Source organism: Rhinatrema bivittatum, chromosome 4 (assembly GCF_901001135.1).
Source record: "Rhinatrema bivittatum chromosome 4, aRhiBiv1.1, whole genome shotgun sequence".
Classification (NCBI taxonomy): Eukaryota; Metazoa; Chordata; class Amphibia; order Gymnophiona; family Rhinatrematidae; genus Rhinatrema; species Rhinatrema bivittatum.
In genome coordinates this window covers 115,010,054-115,032,660 of record NC_042618.1, presented here as the reverse complement: position 1 = coordinate 115,032,660, position 22,607 = coordinate 115,010,054, and the positions used below count along the sequence as shown (strand labels likewise).

Genomic DNA, 22,607 nt, shown 5'->3' with positions numbered 1-22,607 from the left:
GGGATTGCTTTCTGTTCCTAAGCTACTCTGCCACTCCAGCATTATCTGGAACTCTAACTACCCTCGGGGGCCTCTTTGCTTCTTTCAGGTGCTATCAGGAAACCGGTACTTGCTCCTCGAGGGCCCATGTTCCCTGTGTTGCTGCCTGCAACCTCTACCCTTCTACTTGGAAGAACTAACCTACAGTTACCATCAATGAGTACAGAAACCATCTCTCGCCACAGTTCTGCTTCACTGGAATCAGGTACTCGCTCCTCGAAGGCCTGCTCTCTGCTCCGGTGCCAGACCTCTCGTCTAGTGGAATCTCTGTTACTGCTAAGTGAGTACAACGCTACCGAGGCTCTCTGCTCTAAGGGATCAGGTACTCCCTCCTCGAGGTCCTGCTCTCCCTGTCTCGGAGCTTCTCCTATTTCTACATTGGGACTCTGAATGTTAATCTTATTGTGTGCTCATAACTCTCAGTCTCTTTCCACTACAGCACTGCCTTGCAGAGGATCCGCTGTTCCAGCGTTCTGTGTGAGACGCGCTCAGCCGGGCTTTACAACCACTACTCACTACTGTCACCTCTGGTGGCCATTCACACTGTTTAATAAAAGATTTAAATCTGTGTTTGTCTGTCCGGAGTCTAGCCTGACACCGTGGTCCCTCATGGGACTGCCCCCTGTGGGCGTGGTTAGCTGCCACAGTGTCCAAGGATCCACCCAAACACCATTAACCATAACAATTAATAAGGTCAAAATGTGTTATTATTAGCCTTATTAACTACTTAAAATAATTGGGCTCAATATTCAGTAAGCCGGCAAGCAGATAAGTTATCCAGCTACAGTTGTCCTGGATATTCAGTGAAATAAATATCCAACTGAATATCCCTTATTAAAGTTATCCAGCTAATTGTAGCCAGATAACTTTAAACCTAACCAGCCAAATTTTAAATATGTCCAGTTAGGTAATCCAGTCTTGTGTAGCCAAATAACCTGTCACTTAACTGGATATCTTCAAAAGATATTCGGTTAAGTGGTGGTCCTATAGGAAAAATAAAACCCGAAACCACAGGACTCGTGGCCCAATTTCCACCTCCCCACCACCATTAATCTTTAAATACACTTCTGGATGAGCTCTCCCCAAATCTCTCCAAAGGAAAATGAGTGCTCTTATATCTTCCAGCCACCCTCCCCCACCCCTTCCTTCCCTGGAATAGAATAAAATAAATACAGGCTTCTCACGTCCCCCACCCTCTCCTCCCCAAGTCTTCTCACCTACTCGGTACCTCAACTGCTGCCCCTCTTTAGAGGCCTGGGATCTCAGAAAATGTGAAATACCAGGCACTTCCAGCATAGCCCTGAGCAGCAGCTCTGGAAAGGTACATTATCAAAGTAAATATCAGGTCAGCTGCTGGAAAAAAAAAACTAAACATGTGTGGTTCTGTCTTTTGTCACACTTCTTGCCAGCCTGTTTCCCAGCAGCACAGGCATGAGTCTCTGACATCCCCGGTAGGCATGCTCACATACTGTACCCCATGCATTTGAAAGAAACTCCCAGGACTCTGCTTAATTTTCCTCCATAAATCAATCAATCATCAGTTACTTTTTAAATGGAAAATTATTTTATATTGAACTACAGACTTTCATGCAAAAACAAGCCAATGCCTTAGCAATCTGACGACTACATTAGAAATGACCAAAAATGATTAGAAAAAAGTACTTATTGAGTGTATTATATTTATTTTAAAAACTTCACTTGTTCTGTTGCCAGGTATAGGCAGGTAAAATGAAAAGATTCATAAAATTCACATATACAGATATATCTATGCATAAAACACAAAAAAGCCACTGCAGTTCAAAGATGGAAAAGACACTAACGAGAGCCAGACACTCCCAAGAATTATCAGCACAGTCCTTGTCAGGCTTAATAATAGTGCAGTTGATGCCTAATAAGGCATAAATAAGCATATGGATAAAGGTAAGCCAGTTGATATTGTGTATCTGGATTTCTAGAAGGCATTTGACAAAGTCCCTCATGAGAGACTTCTTAGGAAATTAAAAATTCATGGGATAGGGGCCAGTATCCTATTGTGGATTGCCAACTGGTAAAAAAATTCAAAACAGTAGGGCTAAATGGTCAATTTTTCCAATAGAAACAGGTGAATGGTGGAATGCCCCAGCAACCTGGAAATGAGAACAAGAGAGGTGATCAAATTTGCCGATGACACAAAATTATTCCAAGTTAATAACATCACAAGAGGATTGTGAGAAATTGCAAGAAGACATTGCAAAACTAGGAGACTGGGCATGTAAATGACAAATTAAATTTAATGTGGACAAGTGCAAAGTGATGCACTTACGGAAGAGTAACCCAAATTAGGGCTATACAATGCAAGGTTCAACATTAGGAGTCACCATTCAGGAAAAGGATCTAAGCGTTATCGTTGATCATACATTGAAATAATCTGCTCAGTGTGCAGCAGCAGCCAAGAAGCAAATAGAAATGCTAGGGATTATTAGAAAAGGAATAGAGAATAAAACAGAGAATATCATAATGCATCTGTATTGCTCCATGGTGCAACCTCATCTTGAGTACTGTGTGCAGGTCTGACCACAACTCAAAAAAGATATAGCAGAATTAAAAAAGGTACAGGGAAAGGCAACTAAAATGATAAATGGGATGTAACAATTCCCCTATGAAGAAAGGCTAAAGAGGTTAGGACTCTTCAGCTTAGAGGAGAGATGGCTGAGGGGAGATATGATAGAGGTCTATAAAATAATGAGTGGAATGGAACCTGTAAATGTTAATCAGTTGTTTACTCTTTTGAAAAGTACAAAGACCAGGAGACACGAAATGAAATTACTAGGTGATACATTTAAAAGTAATAAGAGAAAATATTTTTGTACTCAATGCATAATTAAGCTCTGGAATTTGTTGCTAGAGGATGTGGTGACAGCTATTATATTAGCTATGCTTAAAAAAAGATTTGGACAAGTTCCTGGATGAAAAATCCATTAACCATTATTAAGGTAGAGTTGCAGAAATCCACTGCTTATTCTTGGGATAAGCTGCCTGGAATCTATCTACCCCCTGGGATCTTGCCAGGTACTTGTGACCTGGATTGGCCACTGCTGGGGAAACAGGATACTGGGGTTGATGGACCTAGTATGGCAAGTCTTATGAATAACTTATGGCATCAATATATCGCAAACTCAGTCCTTAAATCTGTCCCTGCTGCTGTGTCTTAACAGACTAAGCCCTTTTCCTCAATTGTAACTCAGCTGATTCTAATACCCTTATGTGAACTCTTTGCTAATATTTTAAAGTTTGTATGGGAAAGAGGTCAAGCAGGCACACCCTTATACATCAGCTGTGACCTTGCAGCTTAGCTTATTAAATTCAGACATTATCAGTTATGGAACGGAGGTTAAATAAAATGTTACTTATGCAATGAAAATAAATGGCATGTTTCTTTACTGATATGCCGACGGCAGCAATAATCCTCTCTCTCCCCCCAGTTCTGAGCACAATAACTTTCACTAATGTACCTGCATCACACAAAGAACCAAAGAATGACTACGTGTGGACCCAGGGCTGGCCGACCGGGAAGCATTTTATTGACTTTTTTTGTTGCTCTCTCTCTCTTTCTCTGAGAAGCATCGATGTCTTATGTAAAAACCAAGAAAACTGTTTGTGTGGTGTTCATATCCCTGCTTCTCCTGCATCTGCTCATATCCCTAGGTCAGAGATCCTCAAACGTTTCATGAGCAGAGCCACATGGAGCATCTCAAATCAGTAGGAGAGAGCCAAACAGATTCTGCTTCTCCCACTCAGCAAACTCTCCAAGGAAACACCCCTCAAACTCCAATTCTCCCAGGGTGACCAAACCTGCTCCCCAGCACTCTCTCTGAGGAAAAGAGACAGACACATACACAAACACAAAACCAGAGACTTCTTTTTTAACAGTCTGAAAGTTCTGATAGTCAGTAATAATATATTTTTTTTTTGAAGATGGCATTGGCCACCTGCCTTTTCCCATTCCCCAGCATCTTCCTCCTGTCTTCCACCCTTCCCACCACTCTGACAGGAGCTGTACCAGCACTGCATGTTCAAGACTTGCGAGTCAGTGCTTTCTCCCTGCTGTTTTCACAATGCACAAGAACAGCCATGAGGAGAGGAAGTGCCGGCCTGCCAATTTTAAATCATGCTTACAGTGCTGGTGCAATCATTATACAGAAATAAAGGTTGATAAAAACAAGCAATATAATAAGGCAATACCTATTTATTAGACTAGCTTTTCTTTACTAGCTTTCAGGAGCTAATGCTTCACTCCCTCAGGTCAGGATAAAATAAGGAAAGGATGACACTATCAGAAAATATAAGGTATTGTCAAAGTGATCAGCAGTGGTCCAGCATGCTCCTAGCTGGAATATAAATAAATATATGTAAATGTAAATATGCTGCACTTCCGGCCACTGCCAGGTGAAATTCGGCCATGGGCCTGCAGTTTGGGGACCTATTCCCTAAGTACCAATTGAACATTGTTTCAAAAAATATCCAACATAGGATTTCTATAACACAATGAAGTGCAGAAAAAAAAAATGCAGACACCTCACCAGTAATTCTTTCAGTTGCTATATAGTATTAATAAATAACACCTTGCAACAATCTTTTATGTTTTCGCCTGCCATGCAGCCTCACTGTGCTCTGGAACTGCCTGCTATGACACCTCACCACCTGCAGAGGCCTTCAGTGAGCTCTGCTTCCAGCTATCTGAACCATTCCCTCACTGAGCACCTGACTCAGACCATTCTGCAGCCTCCGCTCCACCAGGGGTCCTCAGCGAGCTTCATCTCCAACCTTGCTAATCTCCGCCTTTCTGCTCGCACCACACCCAAACTCAAGCCCCATTTAACCCTGCCTTGCCAGAACCGCCTTGCCTCTTCATAGACTCACCCTTGGCTATCTGAACTGTTTACTCTAGACTTGTACCTTGCCTTGTGGCTTCCAGGCCTTTCTGTCCCTTACTCCTTTCCTTGTGGTCTATGTCGGCCTTACCTTGCCTTATAGCCTCCGAGCCTTCTTGTTCCTTGATCTTTGTCTTATGGCCTAACTAGGCCTTACCTTGCTTAGTGGCATCCAGGCCTTTGCCTAATGGCCTTCAGGCCTCTGGCCTTGCTGCCTTCGGACTTCTACTTCTTTGTTGTCTTGCCTAGTCTTTGTCTGGTCCTGTACTAATCCGTCCTGTCTTATCCTGTCTTTGTTTGATCTTTCCATGCCCAGGCCAGTCCTATTCCTGGTATTAACTCCTTGTCTTTCCTGTACCTTGTCTTATCCAACCAGTATCTAGTTCCAGTTCTTGTCCAGTATCCTGCCTTGTCTGTGTCTCTCCCAGTCCCTGCTAGTGTTGGTATTCAGTTCCAGTCCTAGCTCAGTATCCGGCTCCAGTACCCACTCCAGCCTTGTTCCAGCTTGTCCAGCCTTGTTCCAGTCTCTCCAGTCTGGCCCCAGACTATCCAACCCTGCTCCAGCCTCTCCAGCTCTGCTCCAGCCTGCCTGGACTCACCATGATGTATTGCTGCTGTAGCAAAGACCCACTGGCCCCCCAGAGTCCAAGGACTCAACCTGTGGGGGAGGAGGCTGGCTAGGTAGAAGACCAGCTCTTGTCTAGCCCAGTGTTTTGCCTTGCAGTCCTGCACAGCTCCTGGGGTAGTGTACCCAGATCCCAGAAACCATGACATAATCAGCTTTTATCTCTTAAATGTTATTGGTAAATCATTTGCTTTTAAAATTCCTTTAAGCAGTTGTCCTACAATACCCTAAAATCACTGGACGGGGCCATGTTATATTACTATTAGAGCTTAGACACATTGTTGATCTATTCAGTTAGGCCTTGAAGTGCACCTTATTATGTCAAATCGTATTGTGATTTTACTGCTATTCAAAATTGCTTACACCTTTGTAACATGAAGCTACAAATGTCCTGAATGTAAGCTAATATTCTAACATGCTGTAACCCGTTTTGAATACATTCTTATTCAAGAAGGGGGGTAAATCAATCCAAGTAATAAATAAATAATAAACAAATGTTATAAAGTGCAACAAAATAAGCTCAGAGCACTAAAAAGTCCATATTGGCCCATTAAAAGCATAAATTTCCATCACAACACAGATTATAAACCGATCAAATCTCATTCCAAATAATGACTCCAGTTATGGATTCAGGGGATCTCATGTGGCGCATCTGATTATAATTTCATAATTAATGTCTAGCAGTAAACATATGACTTGATAAAGAGGTGAATTTTACTGTTATCTGCTCTGTGTGTGTACTTTTGAAATACTGCATCTCTTAATTGCAATGAAACAGATTGTTTCTCAAGTGGGCCCCCTTTAGAAATAAAACAGACCTAATGGTTCCTATTCTTCCTGTCCTCCCACTCCTTGCACATTTTAATTTTGCAGCAAGGAGGAGGAAAATCAGAGACAACTAATCAAACAAATCCTCCCCACCTCTCTATAGCTCTGCTATATCTAAGAGAAGTCCTGGCTGGTTCCTTTTCTTTTTTTTTTTTTCTTTTTTTTAATTTGAAGTCATTATCAATCACTGCCTATCAGCTTGTCCCTGTGTGCAACCTGAAACCAGAGAAAAGAAAAGTGAGAATATTCAACTACAGCCTGTCTGTTCCAAGCCAGCAGCTCAGGCAGGCAGAGAGAGAATCCTCTGGATCCAGCACACCTGAAAACTCCTGTTTCCCTTTCATCTAATCTCGGCAGTGTATCTCAGCCATGTGAATGAGTCAGAACCTCCCAGTCTCTGTTCCTCTGCTTTATTTTCTCTTCTCCCCTAGATATGTTTAATTTTAAGATGAGACAAGCTCACTACCCTTCCAGGGCTCTGCTAGGATCGCAACTCCCCATTTCTTTTGAATCCCTACTGTCCAATGAGTACCACTCAATTAATTTTCCTCTTTTTTTTGCCATATCTTTTCCTACATTTCTTTTGGATCATATCCATTAAGCTAAAATCAGATTAGCTTAAAGCAAAATCCATTAGCAAATTAAATTTCTATATGAATTATCTGAATTAAATTAATGAATTTTATATAGATAGATGTTAAATATCTGTTATCAGGCAAATTTTAAAGTTCGCAAACATATCTAAAATAGCCATGCATTAGAGTCTACCTATTAGGGATGTGCAGAGACAAAAAGTTTATGTTCATAAGTCCATAAGTCGAAGGTGAGGTCAATTTCGGTCAATATGGACATATGTAGAATTCATAAGTTGAGGCAGATGTCCATACGTGCCACCGGTTCCCTAAATAAAAATTTAAACCCCTCACCCTCCTTATCCCCCCCAAGACTTACCAAAACTCCCTGGTGGTCCAGCAGGGAGTCCGGAAGCAGTCCTTTATTCCTTTGCGAGGAGCAGTGACGTCGGCGTCAAGTCGGAGTGACGCGGTACGTCACGTGATTCACCGCGCCTCCGCTCCGGGACCCCCGTTGGACCCAACCGGAACTTTTGGCCAGCTTGGGGGGGGCCTCCTGACCCCCCCCAAGCTGGCCAAAAGTTCCGGTTGGGTCCAACGAGGAGTCCGGGAGCGGAGGCGCGGTGGACCACGTGACGTCCGCGTCACTCCGACGTGACGCCGACGTCACGTGGTCCACCGTGCCTCTGCTCCCGGACCCCCCGTTGGACCAGCAGGGGTAGTTTTGGTAAGTCTTGGGGGGGGTCAGGAGGGTGGGGGGGTTTAAGTGTTTATTTAGGATCACAACCGATCGCTGATTTCCAACTTATTCAACATAGCTATGTTGAATAAGTTGGAAATCTTGATCGTTGCGCCTCATCCACTTTTTTAAGTTAAAAAAAAAAAAGTTGTGTTTTACATATGCGTTCAAAACGAATGCACACCCCTACTACCTATAAAGGGTAACCCCTCTGGCTCTGAAGGGTATTTATTGGGTAACAGGGTGTTGTCTCTATAAGGGAAAGTTATACTTGGTGTTCTCTAGGCATGAATCTACAAACTCTAATATAAGTTGGGAAGTTTTTTCCAAAAATATATACTCCCAATAATGCAATCAGCTCTCCAATGCTCGCTAATTTCTCTTGTTGGCCCATATGGTGTTCCCTAGACTAGAGAAAACATTGATCATTTCTATCCCAACAGATGTTTTAATATAGCCCTATCTGCCTCCTCACATTCCTTTGAATACAAAGGTTAAGAAGCACTTCCCTCAACCAACTGGAAGTAAGCACCCATAGAGAAAAGTAATGAGAAGTAAACTAAGTAACATTTACCATGGAACACATTTTCTTATTTTTATAATGCTTAAAACATTTAATATCAAACAAATTACAAATTTAAAGTCCTCAATAATTTTCTTCTGCATTCAAGAATCCTCTCCTTGGACATCTCTGGTGTTCTTTTCTTGTCATCAAAGGCCAGGTTATCATCACACACACACGAAACAAAGTCTCTGGTTGACATTTCTTTTTTTATGATACTTTACCCAACAAGTAGAACAATGAACTAGATTAAGTTGACACTTCTGCAACACAGTGTCTCAGGCCAAATGCTGGTTAGGAATGTTCACTTAGGGGCAGATTTTCAAAGGGTTACGCGTGTAAGATACACGCATAACTCCCGAAAAGCAGTCCCCTTCCACCCCCTGCGCACGCTGAGCCTATCTTGCATAGGATCGGGGGCGCGCGCAAACCCCGGGACGCGCTGTAAGTCCCGGGGTTTTCCTGGGGGACGTGTCGGGGGCATTCCGGGGGCGTGTAAAATAAAGGTGGGGGGGAATTAGTTAGGGCTGGGGGGTGGGGGGGGGGCCGGAAGGAAAGTTCCCTCCGAAGCCGCTCCAATTTCGGAGTGGCCTCGGAGGGAACGGAGGATGGCTGCACGGCTCGGCGCACGCAGGCTGCCGATTTTGCACTGCCTTGCGCGCGCTGACCCTGTATTTTATAATATGCGCGCAACAGCGCGCGCATGTTATAAAATCAGGAGTAGATTTGTTCGCGCCGGGTTGAGCGAACAAATCTACTCCCGCACGCACCTTTTAAAATCTACCCCTTACTGTAGATAAGTGAGGTCTAGTTTAGTAACTGTGGTGCAATTAGGCAAAATATCTGGACTGAAGCAAGCTGAATTCCTACACTAAGGTCAATATACACAACAAGATGCTTGTAGATCTTCCCAGCTTCTCAGACAGAGTGTTTGTCTAGGGCCTGCTGAAACATGAGATTTTCAAGTTCCAAATGCTTCTAAGAGAGATCTCAATACAATCTAGCAAATATGACATCATGAAGTCATGTGCAAAAGTTTAGGCTCCCCTGGCCAAATTATTAGGTGAATTTTTAAAGGAACTACGCATTGTAATGTCTGCAGGCATGGTGGACTGCAGTGTGGTTGGCGCAGCCTAGTGACAAGCCCACATCATCAGCCCTGTGGTGGGACCAGCTGGAGCTTTGTCTATACTAGCTGCCTTCCCTGCAGGTTGAGCCCTTGGGTGGGAACCTAGGGTAATCAAGAGGCAAGAGTCCAAGGCCAGGCGAGAGTCAGGGCAGGTGGCTGACAGCAGAGTCGAATAACGATCCAGAGGTCAAGGCAGGCAGCAGACAGCAAAGACTAAGAACAGGCCAGAGGTCAGGGAAGGCAGCAGGCTGAGCAAAATCAGGCCCAAATCAGAGGGTCAGGTCCAGGCAGTGATCATGGAAGATCAGGGTCCAAGCAGGATCAGAATCCAAAAGGTCAAGCCAAGGGGAACAGGACTGACCAAGGAACAAGGCGAGGCAAGGTAACAGACAAGACAGGCAAGGACAAGGCACGAACAAGGCAAGGAGACAACACAGGAAGCAACATGCACTGGAACACAAGGCACACCAGGAGACTTATTGATGAGGCGCCGGCTGGTTGTGAAGGAGTTCCTTATATACTATGAAGGATGTAATGTTATCAGCCAAAGTCACAAGTCCCAGCTTGGGGATCTATAAAGGGGGTCCAGAGTTACAGGAAGTTCTATCCCGGGGTCCTAGGAACATTCTGCCAAAGGCTTTGCCAGAGTCACTGCAGATCAGAGGTGAGAGGTGTAACGCCCATGTTAAGGTAACATACTATCAGAGCAATTTTCAAAAGCCATTTATGGGTAAAACCTATTGGCAATTCAATAGCATATATTGTAGCAATTTTCAAAATCCTCTTGCCCAAGAAAAGTGCATTTACACATATAAAGCATGCAAATGCTTTTGAAAATCAAGCCCTATATTTTTCAATGAATCTCTACATGGTACACAGTTAACCACGACATCTTTCTGCAATGTTTAATGCAAAATTTTTATTTACTGATTTTAATAGATTCATAATAAAAAAAAAAAAAGTGAATATGGAATGTGCAAAAGTCTGAATACCCTTCCAATTAATTCATTACTACTTTAAAAAGAAAGTTATTAATAAAGCTCAAAACTGATTGATTTGCTATGCCTTCAATTAGTGAAGACAGTTACATGGTTAAACAAATACTCTGACTTTGGACTGTTGTTCTGTCTACTTTCAATCACCATAGGCTCCTTTAAGCAGACCATCTGAAAATAAAGATAATTCACTCTTATAAAGCAGTGGAAGGCTGTAAAAAGCCCTCAGGGATGGTAACTTTCAAACCGGCGTGCATGTGCACATACGTCAGCAAGCACCCACAGACATGGCCCTCTTATAACATACGCGCACATGTTATAAAATAGCCTGACTGCACACACATATGCGCCAAATTTTAAATGGGGGCATGCCTGTGCATGCAATTCCTAGTTCTACTACGTAGTTCAGGGGACTTTAAAAGGGGCGTGCACCAACACCATTGCCAGTTTTACCAGTTCGTCTCCCGCTCGTCAAAGCCCCCTAGTTTAATAGCCTTTATTCCCCCAAGTTAGCCCCATCCCTTCAAACCTTGGAGATCTGCCTAGTGTTTTAGAATTTTAAACTTACACCTCCTCCATAGCAGAAGTTTTGCAGCAGGGGACCTTGGCGTGTGCCTGGGCATGTAAGTATTTATGCACACATCTCTGGTTCTTTCCCCAAAAAGCTCATGCCCCGCACAGGCCATGCACATGTCCCTTTTTGAAAACTTTTAAGATGTGCATGCTGTGGGAGACACTTGCATATCTAAGTGGCTTTTAAAATCCACTCAGCGCACACGAGCCAGACTTATTTGCGCATCCCCTAATTAATGTGTGCGTCGGGCTTTTAAAATTCACCTCTAAATGCCTTCAGCTAGCAAATTCAACTGTCAGAAACATTGTTAAAAAATGAAGTTACATAGAATTGTTGAAGTCAGGATAAAATCTGGAAGATTAAGAAAAAATATCTGCTAGAGCTGCCTGAAAACTGGTCATATCTGCAAAAAACAGAACCCACAGATGACTGCAAATGATTTGCTGAAAAGTTTACCTGACATTGGAGTATTTATCCACAGGATCACAGTATAGCACAACTTAAACAACAATGCTCTGTATGAGAGAATTGTAAAAAAGAACCCTTTTCTCCAACCTCATCACAAAATTCAATGTCTAAAGTATGCAAAACAAAACCTTAACGTGCCTGAAACATTTTGGAACAAAATGGTTTGGACTGATAAAACCAAAATTAAACTGTTTGACTACAACCATACAACATACATTTGAAGAAAAAAAAAAAAACACTCTGTCAACCATTAAATACAGGAAGGATCTATTATGCTGTGGGTTATGTGGTAGCCAGCAGCACAGGAAATATTGTGCAGGTGGAAGGAAGAATGGATTCAACTAAATATCAAAATATCCTAGAAGCTAATATCTCAGTCACTGAAGAACCTGAAGCTAAAAGAGGTTGGATATTTCAGCAAGCAACAGTCTGAAACATTCCTTCAAAATCAACCATGAAGTACTTACAGGAGAGAAAAATGAAGATTTTGGAATGGCCTTCACGGTCCCCTGACTTGAATATTAGTAAAAATCTGTGGGAAGGTCTCAAACATGCTGTGAATGCAAGGAGACCTAAGAATATTTCTGAGCTAACAGAGTTCTGCAAGGAAGAATTGGTAAAAAAAAAATTCCAAAAGCAAGAATTTAAAGACTCTTAGCTGACTACAGGAAACATTTGGAAGCTGTTATTTCTGCCAAAGGTGGTATTAAAATACTCACTGAAAGGGTGCAAAAACCTTTGCAGGTGCTATATTCACTTTTCCTATTTTGGATCTGTAAAAAATTGCAAATAAATAGTAATTAATCAATTAAATATTGTAGAAACATGTCATATTTGACTTTGTAGTGAAGGAGGCATGTGTGGAATTACTTCAAATTGTTCAATGTCAAATAAAATTTATGCATTCAAAATAGCTGTTTATTCAGAATGCTTTATCAGATAATTACAGTAAACTGTACAGTCCCTCAACACAATACGGCTGTGTTTTGCCAAGAGGCTGTGTCGGGAGGAATCACCAAGGAATTCTCACATCTCAAAATCAGTTTAACAATTCTAAAGAAAAGTGAACGTGTGGAGGGTACACATATCATACAAAGTGTTCATACAAGGCACAGAGTTATTCAAGCCATTACAGGTTTGGCAGTATTTGCAGCTTCGTATTCATTAGTGTATGAACATCTTGCATGATATGCGTATCCTCCGCATGGTCAAATTTCTTTAGAATTGTTAAACTGATTTCGAGATGATGTGAAAATTCCTTGCTGGTTCCTCCCGAAGCAGTACCTTGGTGAAACACTACCATGTCAAGGGACTGTACAGTTTACTGCAATTATTTAATAAAGCATTCTGAATAAACAGCTATTTTGAATGCATACATTTTGACATAGTTGAACAGTTTGAAGTAATTCCACACATTCCTCCTTCACTATTTATGCTGCATGAGTGAACTCCAGTACTCCTCCGTTTCTGTGTGCAAATGTTTAACTTTGCACCATGTAGAGATCGTATCAGCTGCAGTTCACTTAGAAATTCATTGAAACACACAGTTTGAGCTAGGTGCCTAACCTTTGGAAACATTCCAATTTCTAACACCTTTCTGCTTACCAGACGATCAACTCTAGATAATCTTTGTAGCTTGAATCTTCCTTGATGACTTGATTCCATCCATGATCGGTTCTGGCAATTTTTAGTAACCTACTTGAGCCCACATAATCAGAACAAATTACTTCCTCTAATATCTCATCTCTATTCTGCCTCACTCTCCAAAATGTTAGACATGCCACTTTCTGGATTTTATAGTGTGTAGCAAGCAAGCCTGATGATCCTGGACTCCAACTGGAAAAACTAGGGGGGTGGGGGTGATAAACAATCCAGGACTAGGGGCCACCTGGAAAAAAAGAAATACTGGCCTGTGGTGGGCTCATCCTTCAAGGCAGCCCTTTTATCTCCAGTAATGAGCTGGCTGGGTCACTCACACCCATCTCTTTTTCAGCTTCTTCCATGGCAGCAGCCAATCCTTAATGTAACCCCACCTCCACCACGCCAAAGACCTTTCTGACTAGCCCTGGAATCAGAATTCAGTCCAGGCGGAGGAACAGCAATGCTGTAAAGCCCAAGGGGAATCACAGACCCAACAAGAAAAAACAGTCTACACTCCAAATGTTCCAAAAGCAAAGACAGAGTGTATTCCAAGAATCCAAAATCCAATTAAAGAAGAATAAAGATGGAAAAAACAAAACAAAACTCCAGAAGCATAGGTTCAGAACTTGAATTCAAAAGCAGCTTTTCACGTCAAGTCTCCCAAAACTTCACATAAAGGTTACTCATCGTTCTCCTCACTTCAAAGTTAAATGTTTTCCAGGTGCTTCCCTGTCCAATACCAAAATTACCCTTCATTGTAGTACCCCAAATTTTGAACTGAAAACTCCTCTCTTCCTGCAAAAATCTCTGTCCCCAGCTGTGGGCTACCCAAGGCAGAAAAAAGTATTTCATTTGACGAAGGATTCTCTTTCTCCTTGGAAACCTTCCTTGGCTTCTGAAACTCTTCCATACTCTCAGATCTTCTCAACACCAGAAGCACTCTAGGCACTCAAGCCTCGCCCTCAGAACTGCAAATTTCTGACTTGTGAGATTCTCAGTCTATACTCCTCCAATCTCTCTCTTGCTGCTTCAAGAAAAAAGAAATACCCTCAGTACTTGTGGAAGCACCTTAAGTACCTTGTGGGGAAGGAATTCCCTTTCACTCAAACCCCAAGCATACCTCCAAGAACCTCCCGCTAACTGGAAAGCTCCCCATTATAAAACTAGGCCATATTAGGGATGTGAATCGGGCTTTGGACGATTGAAAATATCGGACGATATTTTCAAAATAGTCAGAAATCGGGGGCTCCCCCAAAATGATAGGAAAACTCCACGATATTGATCGTGGGGGTTCTCTTATCATTTTGGGGGAGGGCGGGAAAAACGGCACACAAAAATAACCCCTAAACCCACCCCGACCCTTTAAAACTAATCCCTTAGCTTCCCCCACCCTCCCAACCCCCCAAAAAACGTTTTACAGGTACCTGGTGGTCCAGTGGGGGTCCCTGGAGCGAGCTCCTGGGCCGTCGGCTGCCACTAATCAAAATGGCGCCGATGGCCCTTTGCCCTTACCATGTGACAGGGTATCCATGCCATTGGCCGGACCCTGTCACATGGTAGGAGCACTGGATGGCCGGCGCCATCCAGTGCTCCTACCATGTGACAGGGGCTGACCAATGGCACCGGTAGCCTCTGTGACATAGTCCGCTGGACTTGCCAAAAGTCCAGCGGACCCCTGCTGGACTTTTGGCAAGTCTTGTGGGGGTCAGGAGGGGCCCCCAAGACTTGCCAAAAGCCCCTGGTGGTCCAGCTGGGGTCTGGGAGCGATCTCCTGCACTCGGGCCATCGGCTGCCAGTAATCAAAATGGCGCCGATAGCCTTTGCCCTTACTATGTCACAGGGGCTACCGGTGCCATTGGGCAGCCCCTGTCACATGGTAGGAGCACAAGATGCCGTGGGCCATCCAGTGCTCCTACCATGTGACAGGGTCCGGCCAATGGCATGGATACCCTGTCACATGGTAAGGGCAAAGGGCCATCGGCGCCATTTTGATTAGTGGCAGCCAACGGCCCGGGAGCGGGAGATTGCTCCAGGGGCCCCCACTGGACCACCAGGTACCTGTAAAAAGTTTTTTTAGGGGGGGTCTGGAGGGTGGGGGAAGCTAAGGTATTAATTTTAAAGGGTTGGGGTGGGTTTTTTGTTTATCGGCTCAGGCGCAGCCGATAAACAAAACCGCGATCGGGCCCGATAAAAAAAAACCCACACGTGAATCAGAACCGGAATCCGAACTGATTCTGGTTCCGATTCACATCTCTAGGCCATATCCAGTGGCCAGCAGAGGGCCCATTAACAGAGATCTCCAGGAGCGCAGGAACTAACACTGGCTTATTGCTGCACTCGTGTTCATTGATCTTATCCCTGCATTTCCCCATAGATATTCATTTTCCCAGCCCAGAAAATACACTGACCGAGTTCTCCATGGACACTTAAGTCCTAAATGGTTAGAACTAAGTGACTGTAGTGGCCAAAATGGATGCCTTGCGTACAGTAATGGCACCAAGAGGAGTTTCAGCGGCTATATCCGCAAGAGCTGTCAACATTTTAATATTGCAGTGCTCTCACCTGTCTCTTCCCTTCATTCTGTATACCATCACTTCTGACCCACTTCCTTCAGATGATGCATGAAATATTAGAAAGGAGGTTTTTTTCAAGTGCCTGTATTGTGGCACAGACAAGCTTTAAACTATGCAATTTTAGAAAAGGTTTGGTAGTCTGCAGCTTGGATTGTGACACAGTCATAAACAAGTTGTGCTTGCAAGTCTCACAGAATTGACTAATCCTCACTTGTAGTTGAGTTGCATGGAAAGCTCTGCACTCAAACTGAACAACCAAGTGTCAGTCTTCAATAGCCAGCCAGGCACGGTCTTTGAAAAGTAAGCCATTGCATGTTGAAAAATTCTGGCTTAGCACAGCTCGCACTCCCTCTGCCGTTGTTACCTCAAGGATCGCCCACACCTGTATCCTGCAGACACAAGCAAGATGCATGTGCCTTTTGTTGTCTCGCTTCCTGATATACTGCGCTGAATGGCATACAATACATACATACACTGTGCAATTCCACAGTCAAACGGAGACATTCAATGCCATCATGGCTCTTCGCTTCTCTATCCAGGTTTATCCTTTGTAGGGTATGGACTAGGGCAACTGGCCCGGGTCCCACATTTTGGGGAGCCCCATGCCACTGGAGTAACCTCATCCCTCCTCCCAATGTGGCCCAAGTCCGAATAAAAGCTTCCCCCTTCCACTCTGAGGCAGCCCAGGGAGAACCAAAGAACTACTGCCAACGCTCTTCCTTGCAGCTCATTAGAATCCAAGAGATGAGGCAGTGCTGCCTCTGATCATGACTTGGCCAGCAGAAGAGCAGGGCCGCCAATCAGGTCTCCTAACTGACTGCTATTGCAATGGGCTCCTCCCCTTCCTACACTAGTCAAAGAGCTGATGTGATTAGTACAGGAGGAAGAGGAGCCTGCAGGAAGGGCTAGAGGCATTTGATCTCTACCTTGCTTTCCTGCTAACAGAGTACACAGCAGGGATGGGGAAGAGAGAAAAAGAGAGAGAGAGATCCCAAGGAGACTTAGACTTCAAGCTGGAGACTCAAGGATGGGGGGACAAGGAGTGGAAACTGAGGGAAGAGGTGAGAGGAGAGACTGTAGAAACAGAGTTGTGGGGGAGAGAGAGTAGGGATTGTGGGGGAGAGAGAGTAGGGATTGAGGGGTGAGGTTGGGAGACAGGGTCATCTTTGGAGGAGGATGTACATTGGTTCAACTACCTCAATATTATTTCTGGCAAGCCAAAAGCTGTCATAGGCCTCAGATATGGATTGGAACCCCCCTTTCCAATCTCCAGAGAAAGAACCTCGCCATTCCCCCACTCTTTAACTTCAGGTCAGAGAGGCCCTATGCTGGTCATTTATTCCTGGGTCCCAAACCCCTGTAGGTCTCTCTGTACCTATCCTTGTAGACCTGGATCAGCTGGGTATATGTACTTCATCCCCATCAAAAATGTCAAAGTACTCTGAATAACTGAAGATCTCTCTCTGATATTTCATCTTCAGTTACTATACCCCTTGTTACTTCCCATGCAGTTACCTTCATATTGCTGATTAGGGCTGTGCACAAAGAAAAAATTGTATTTTTTTTTGCAGGGTTTTGGTTTTTTTTCCATTTCAGTTGCTGTATATTTCTGTTTGTTTGTCTATTTGAAACAAACAAATAGGCAAAAAAGGAAAAGAGAAAAAACCAAACTGAAACTAAGGGGCCAGGTTCCTCCTTCCCCCACTGAAACAAAATTCAGCACCAATGAAATTTAAAGATTGAAAACCCCCCTTAGGCCTTTCCCTATGCCCTCCACTACTCCTCCCAGACACTCCTGTCCCTTCTGTGGGGTCTTCAAATTCCAAATGGGGCACAGGAGAGATCTCCTGAAAATGTCATAATGCCTCTGTATCGCTCCTTGATGAGACCGCACCTTGAATTCTGTGTACAATTCTGGTCGCCGCATCTCTAAAAAGATATATTTGTGATGGAGAAGGTACAGAGAAGGGCGACCAAAATGATAAAGGGGATGGAAAAGCTCCCCTATGAGGAAACCTATGGGTTTAACGTTAATATAAGTTGAAATAGTTCATTCTGTATTGCTTTCATATGTGTTGAGAATGTTTAGCCAGTATTTTCAAATGATATGTAAAACTGTATGTCATAAGCATACAGGAAGAAGGTAATTCCTAAATCAGCCAGTAATTTACACAGTGGGGAGCATATAAATATTGAATAGTGTAGCTAAGAGGGCTGAACCTTGAGTGACACCTGTATTAATATGGAAAGTATCAGCTATGTGATTGCCCAATTTGACTTGGTATGTCCTATTAGATAGAAAGAAAGAGAACCATCTGAAGACACCACCATCGACCTCGATATTGCTCAGCTGATGACACTGTGGATCATACCCTGTTGTGCCAAAGGCAGCTGTTAAATCGATTAGCACAAGAAGTAAGATTCCTCAGCATCAAACCCTCGTAGAACAGAGTCCATTAATGAGAGGAGTAAAGTCTCAGTTGAACAATGGATATTGGACATTAGTTGTCCCAATTGTCAATTCTTCCATTTTTATTTTTTAGGTCTGACCCAGTATAGGCATGTTCTTATGTTCCTGCCCTTCTGGGTCCCAATTTGGAAATGGCACCATCCAGTCCTGAGGCCAGCTGTTGCCATTTTCAAATCCTGACTGGTGGGGCAGGAGCAACTAGGGATCGATCCTGTCTCATTTGGACTTCAGGGGCCGCATGGAAAGGTAAGAAGCATCCAGGTCAGGGGTGCATAAGGTAAAGCCCAGAAATATTTTATATTTATTAGTTCCTTTATTATAATACTTTTTGTTTTTAGGAACTGAAAATGTACTAGATATTTTATGCCATTGCTGTAAACCGTTATGATGAAATCTACTAAATAACAGTATATAAAACTTGTAAATAAATAAATAATGGAATGGGGAGCTCAATTTTTAAATGTTGGCAGCACTGAATATTTTTACGGTAGTAGTAGAGGAAGACCAGGCTGGGGTGTGTGCTAGCTATTTTTGAAATGATATGAAAAACCCAATGAATTTCGTTGAGAGTTTGTTTCATTTTGAAATTGTGTGTGACAAAACAGGCAGTTTCACTGCATTTTTCATGTTGTTTCAAAATTAAGGCACACCCTGCTAGTTGCTCCCTGAAATGCTCCTCCAAAAATCTTAACAGCTGGAGAGCCTGACTCCCAATTTTCTTTCTCTGCAGACAAGTCATTTCACTTCACTGGTACTGCACTGGCACTTTCTGACTTACATGAAGTTGATATATTTATGTCCAGATCAATTTTGGGGACAAATCTTAGGAACCTCTTCTTCTGGGAGAGCTTCCTTTATCTGCTCCTCTGCCACAGGCTAGGATCATCGTTCCTTCACAGCTCAGAGAGCGTTAAGCTCTCTCAACCTGGTTTTCAGGATATCCCTGATATGCATATTTATTTATTTATTTATTTTATTTATTTAACAACTTTTAATATACCGACGTTCGTGAGGCACATCACGCCGGTTTACAAGTAACTCAGTTAAAGGAGGAAATTACAATGAACAGGGGGCCGGGGGATGGGAGCAGGCCAGAAAGGGGGGGGGGGGGGGTAAGGGAGACAGGAAGAAGAGAGGGAAAGATAGGTAGCATGAGTGAGAGTATAAAAAACAACCGTTAACATAAGAAATAAAAGGAACTTATTTACAGAAAAAGGAATATTTACATTAGTGACAATTAGCATAGGATTGATTATATCGGACTAAATTGAACAATTTTGTAAAATTGTAGGAAGATAAAAGGGGAAGGGCGGGCAAGGAGAGGCGGAAGGGAAAGCCTTGGGAGGGGGGGAAAAGCCTAAGGAGGGGGGAAAAAAAGGCCTAAGGAGGGGGAAAAAAGGGAAAAAAAGGGGAAGCCTTAGGAGGGGGGGGGAAAAAGGGGCGGGTGGGGTGGGGGGGATGGAATGAAGAGAGTGCATGCAAATCTATCACATGCATATTCATTAGGGATAGCCTAAAAACCTGACCGGTTTATGGTCCTCCAGGATTGCAGTTTGAAACCCTTACTCTAGATGCTTCGCTCCTATCTGTGGTTCATTCTATTAATGCTTTTCTAGCAGGGGTGCAAGGCATATAAAATGAACCATTATTATCCCTGAGCAAGGAACTATAAAAAAAATCAGATTAGCTTACTTGCAAACAGGGATCTCCATATATGGCAGGATGAATGAGCCATAAAGCATGAGTGACATCTGATGGCACTGAGACAGACCCAGCTTTCAGAGATCAATAAAACCTTTACTGAGCATGCACGGGAGTTCCCAATCACACTGCCTAGTGAGCACCTCAGTCTCTTACAGAACTTAAGTTTAAGCAAGGTAGTCAACTCTCGAGGGACATAGGACAGGAATAAGCATAGCTAATTCATAGAGCTGTCTATGGAGAACCCTGTTTATAAGTAAGCAAACTGCTTTCTCTGTCAACAAACAAGCACAAAGCGGCGGATGTAAAACAGTGCGCTCAGCGTTGGACACACCTTTTGGAGGTTTTAGTATTTCAATCGTGTCTGCATGTTTGTTTCTAATTTATAGTTTCTTATTCTGTGTTGCACATATGTGACAGAAGTGCAGTATTTTGGCTAGCGTGTAGTTTCTGTGTAGGGATTTGTAGCAGTTTGGCTTGTTTGCCCACCAGGTCGTGTGTTAGTTTTCTAAGGCCTGGTGTAATGTGTGCTTTGCTGCCTTTTCATAGTTAAGGTTGCTGCTGTTTGAGTCCTGAGTCTTACAATTCTTTCTTCTTACAATTATTGCTGTTATGTTATTGTATAGCAAGGTTCTAGATATTTTTTTTATTATTTTTTTGTAGGGGTTATATTACTTCACAAAGTGCTTGACAGTGAAGGGAGTTTGTTTTGTGATTACTGAGGAGACACCAGAATCTGAACATATTTTTTTTGCATGCTAGTTTATAATATGAACCATCCTAATTCTGCTCTGCACCCATTGCAAGTCTTAAGTTCTTATTATTATTGTTCTTATTATTATTATTGTTATTGCTGTTTTATTGTAATTATGATATAATTTGCATTTTTGGAAAGAGTCTTCATAAAAGATGAATGTTCTCCCTCAAAGTTCTATGTTAACATGTTACAATGTACTATGCCCCTGAGGCGACAGTTCAGTTCCTTGTAAACCGGTGCGATATGTATTGTATACAGGAACATCGGTATAGAAAAATTAAAAATAAATAAATAAATAAGAATACATTGATATTTGTTTTATTATATAACTGGATCTGATATTTCTGTGAAGTGTTCTTTGTTTACTTTTTATATGATATTGTGTGTTTATAAACTGCAATAGTTATAAAATAAATTAATACAGATCAATAAGCTATTTTTAATGTTGGTAAGTGCTTGAAACAAAATATTTTAAAGCGTCACTCCTGATGCATGATGGCTTCTGCAGACTACAAAGAAATCCATTGTCAGGTGCATTCTAAGGTATTTATTGATAAGAGTACAACTAATAGGGCTCAAAACCTATATGCCTACTGCCCACCCATGTTAACCTTAGCCCAGCCCCCCCCCCCCCCCCCCCGAAAATTAAATTCTGGCTACACCACTGCCTGTAACAGGATATCAAATTATGCCCCTACAAGTAGTTTTGACCTTACCTTGCATGGCAACAGAGGCTTCAGCTAGTCTGAGTGCTCTCAAAGTGACAGATCTCAATACACCTTACCTTCATGTGATGTCAGTGTAATAGGGAAGAACACCACTCTCCATTAGGAGGAATGATTTGAGTGTATAAAATCATGTGCCCATATGATGCAAAAGGCAGTGAGGAGAGGAATTTCAAGATCTGGGGTCCTGTTTTGTGTTGGGATCATTTATTCACAGCGTGCTACCAGTGGATCTCTCTCTTCACAGAGAATGTTCAGGAGAAAAAAAATGATCCTGTTCAAAGGGCCTAGGGCAGGGGTGGGCAAATATTTTGTGCTGGGGCCACATTACAAGTTATCGAGAGCAACCAGGGCTGGAGAGCAGAGCAGAGCGGGTCTCCACTTGGAGCTCCTCAACACAGCAATAAATTTCCCACCACTTGCTGAAGACATTTCAGTATCCGACAGGCTTAAGCACCAACATTTTTAGCACTCAAGGAGCCCCTTCAATCATGGATCCCAGCCTCTACCAAAATCAGAAAAACCTTCAACCCAACAGGTACAAGATGCTTTCCCAGCTAGCAGACTACCTCACCTTAGTCACAACTGCACAATACATTCAGACCCTCACCAAATAAAAATGAAGAGGCCATAAAGTATAAATAGTAAGGAACTCAAAAATGAAATTTCTGATCTATTAGTTAAAATTTGTAACCTATCATTAAAATCATCCATTGTACCTGAAGACTGGAGGGTGACCAATGTAACCCCAATATTTAAAAAGGACTCCAGGGGCGATCCGGGAAACTATAGACCAGTGAGCCTGACTTCAGTGCCGGGAAAAATAGTGGAAACTATTCTCAAGATCAAAATCGTAGAGCATATAGAAAGACATGATTTAATGGGACACAGTCAACATGGATTTACCCAAGGGAAGTCTTGCCTAACAAATCTGCTTCATTTTTTTGAAGGAGTTAATAAACATGTGGATAAAGGTGAACCGGTAGATGTAGTGTATTTGGATTTTCAGAAGGCGTTTGACAAAGTCCCTCATGAGAGGCTTCTACGAAAACTAAAAAGTCATGGGATAGGAGGCGATGTCCTTTCGTGGATTATAAACTGGTTAAAAGACAGGAAACAGAGAGTAGGATTAAATGGTCAATTTTCTCAGTGGAAAAGGGTAAACAGTGGCGTGCCTCAGGGACCTGTACTTGGACTGGTGCTTTTCAATATATATATATAAATGATGTGGAAAGGAATACGACGAGTGAGGTTATCAAATTTGCGGATGATACAAAATTATTCAGAGTAGTTAAATCA

General features: G+C 42.8%; 1 protein-coding gene across 4 annotated transcripts in view; it reads right to left on the bottom strand.

The window, feature by feature from the left end:
• The window catches only part of DPF3 (double PHD fingers 3), a 529,518-nt gene that overhangs the window by 313,312 nt on the left and 193,599 nt on the right, over positions 1-22,607 (bottom strand). For 3 of the 4 annotated variants that reach the window (XR_003856300.1, XM_029598728.1, XM_029598730.1), the window contains exon 2: positions 12,161-12,214. The exons of the other annotated variant lie outside the window; for it this stretch is intronic. Coding sequence is in view for 2 of the 3 variants with exons in the window: in XM_029598728.1 (XP_029454588.1) it covers positions 12,161-12,214 (54 nt within the window). In the remaining variant the exon portion in view is untranslated. The remainder of the gene's footprint in view (positions 1-12,160; positions 12,215-22,607) is intronic. 4 annotated transcript variants of the gene reach the window in all.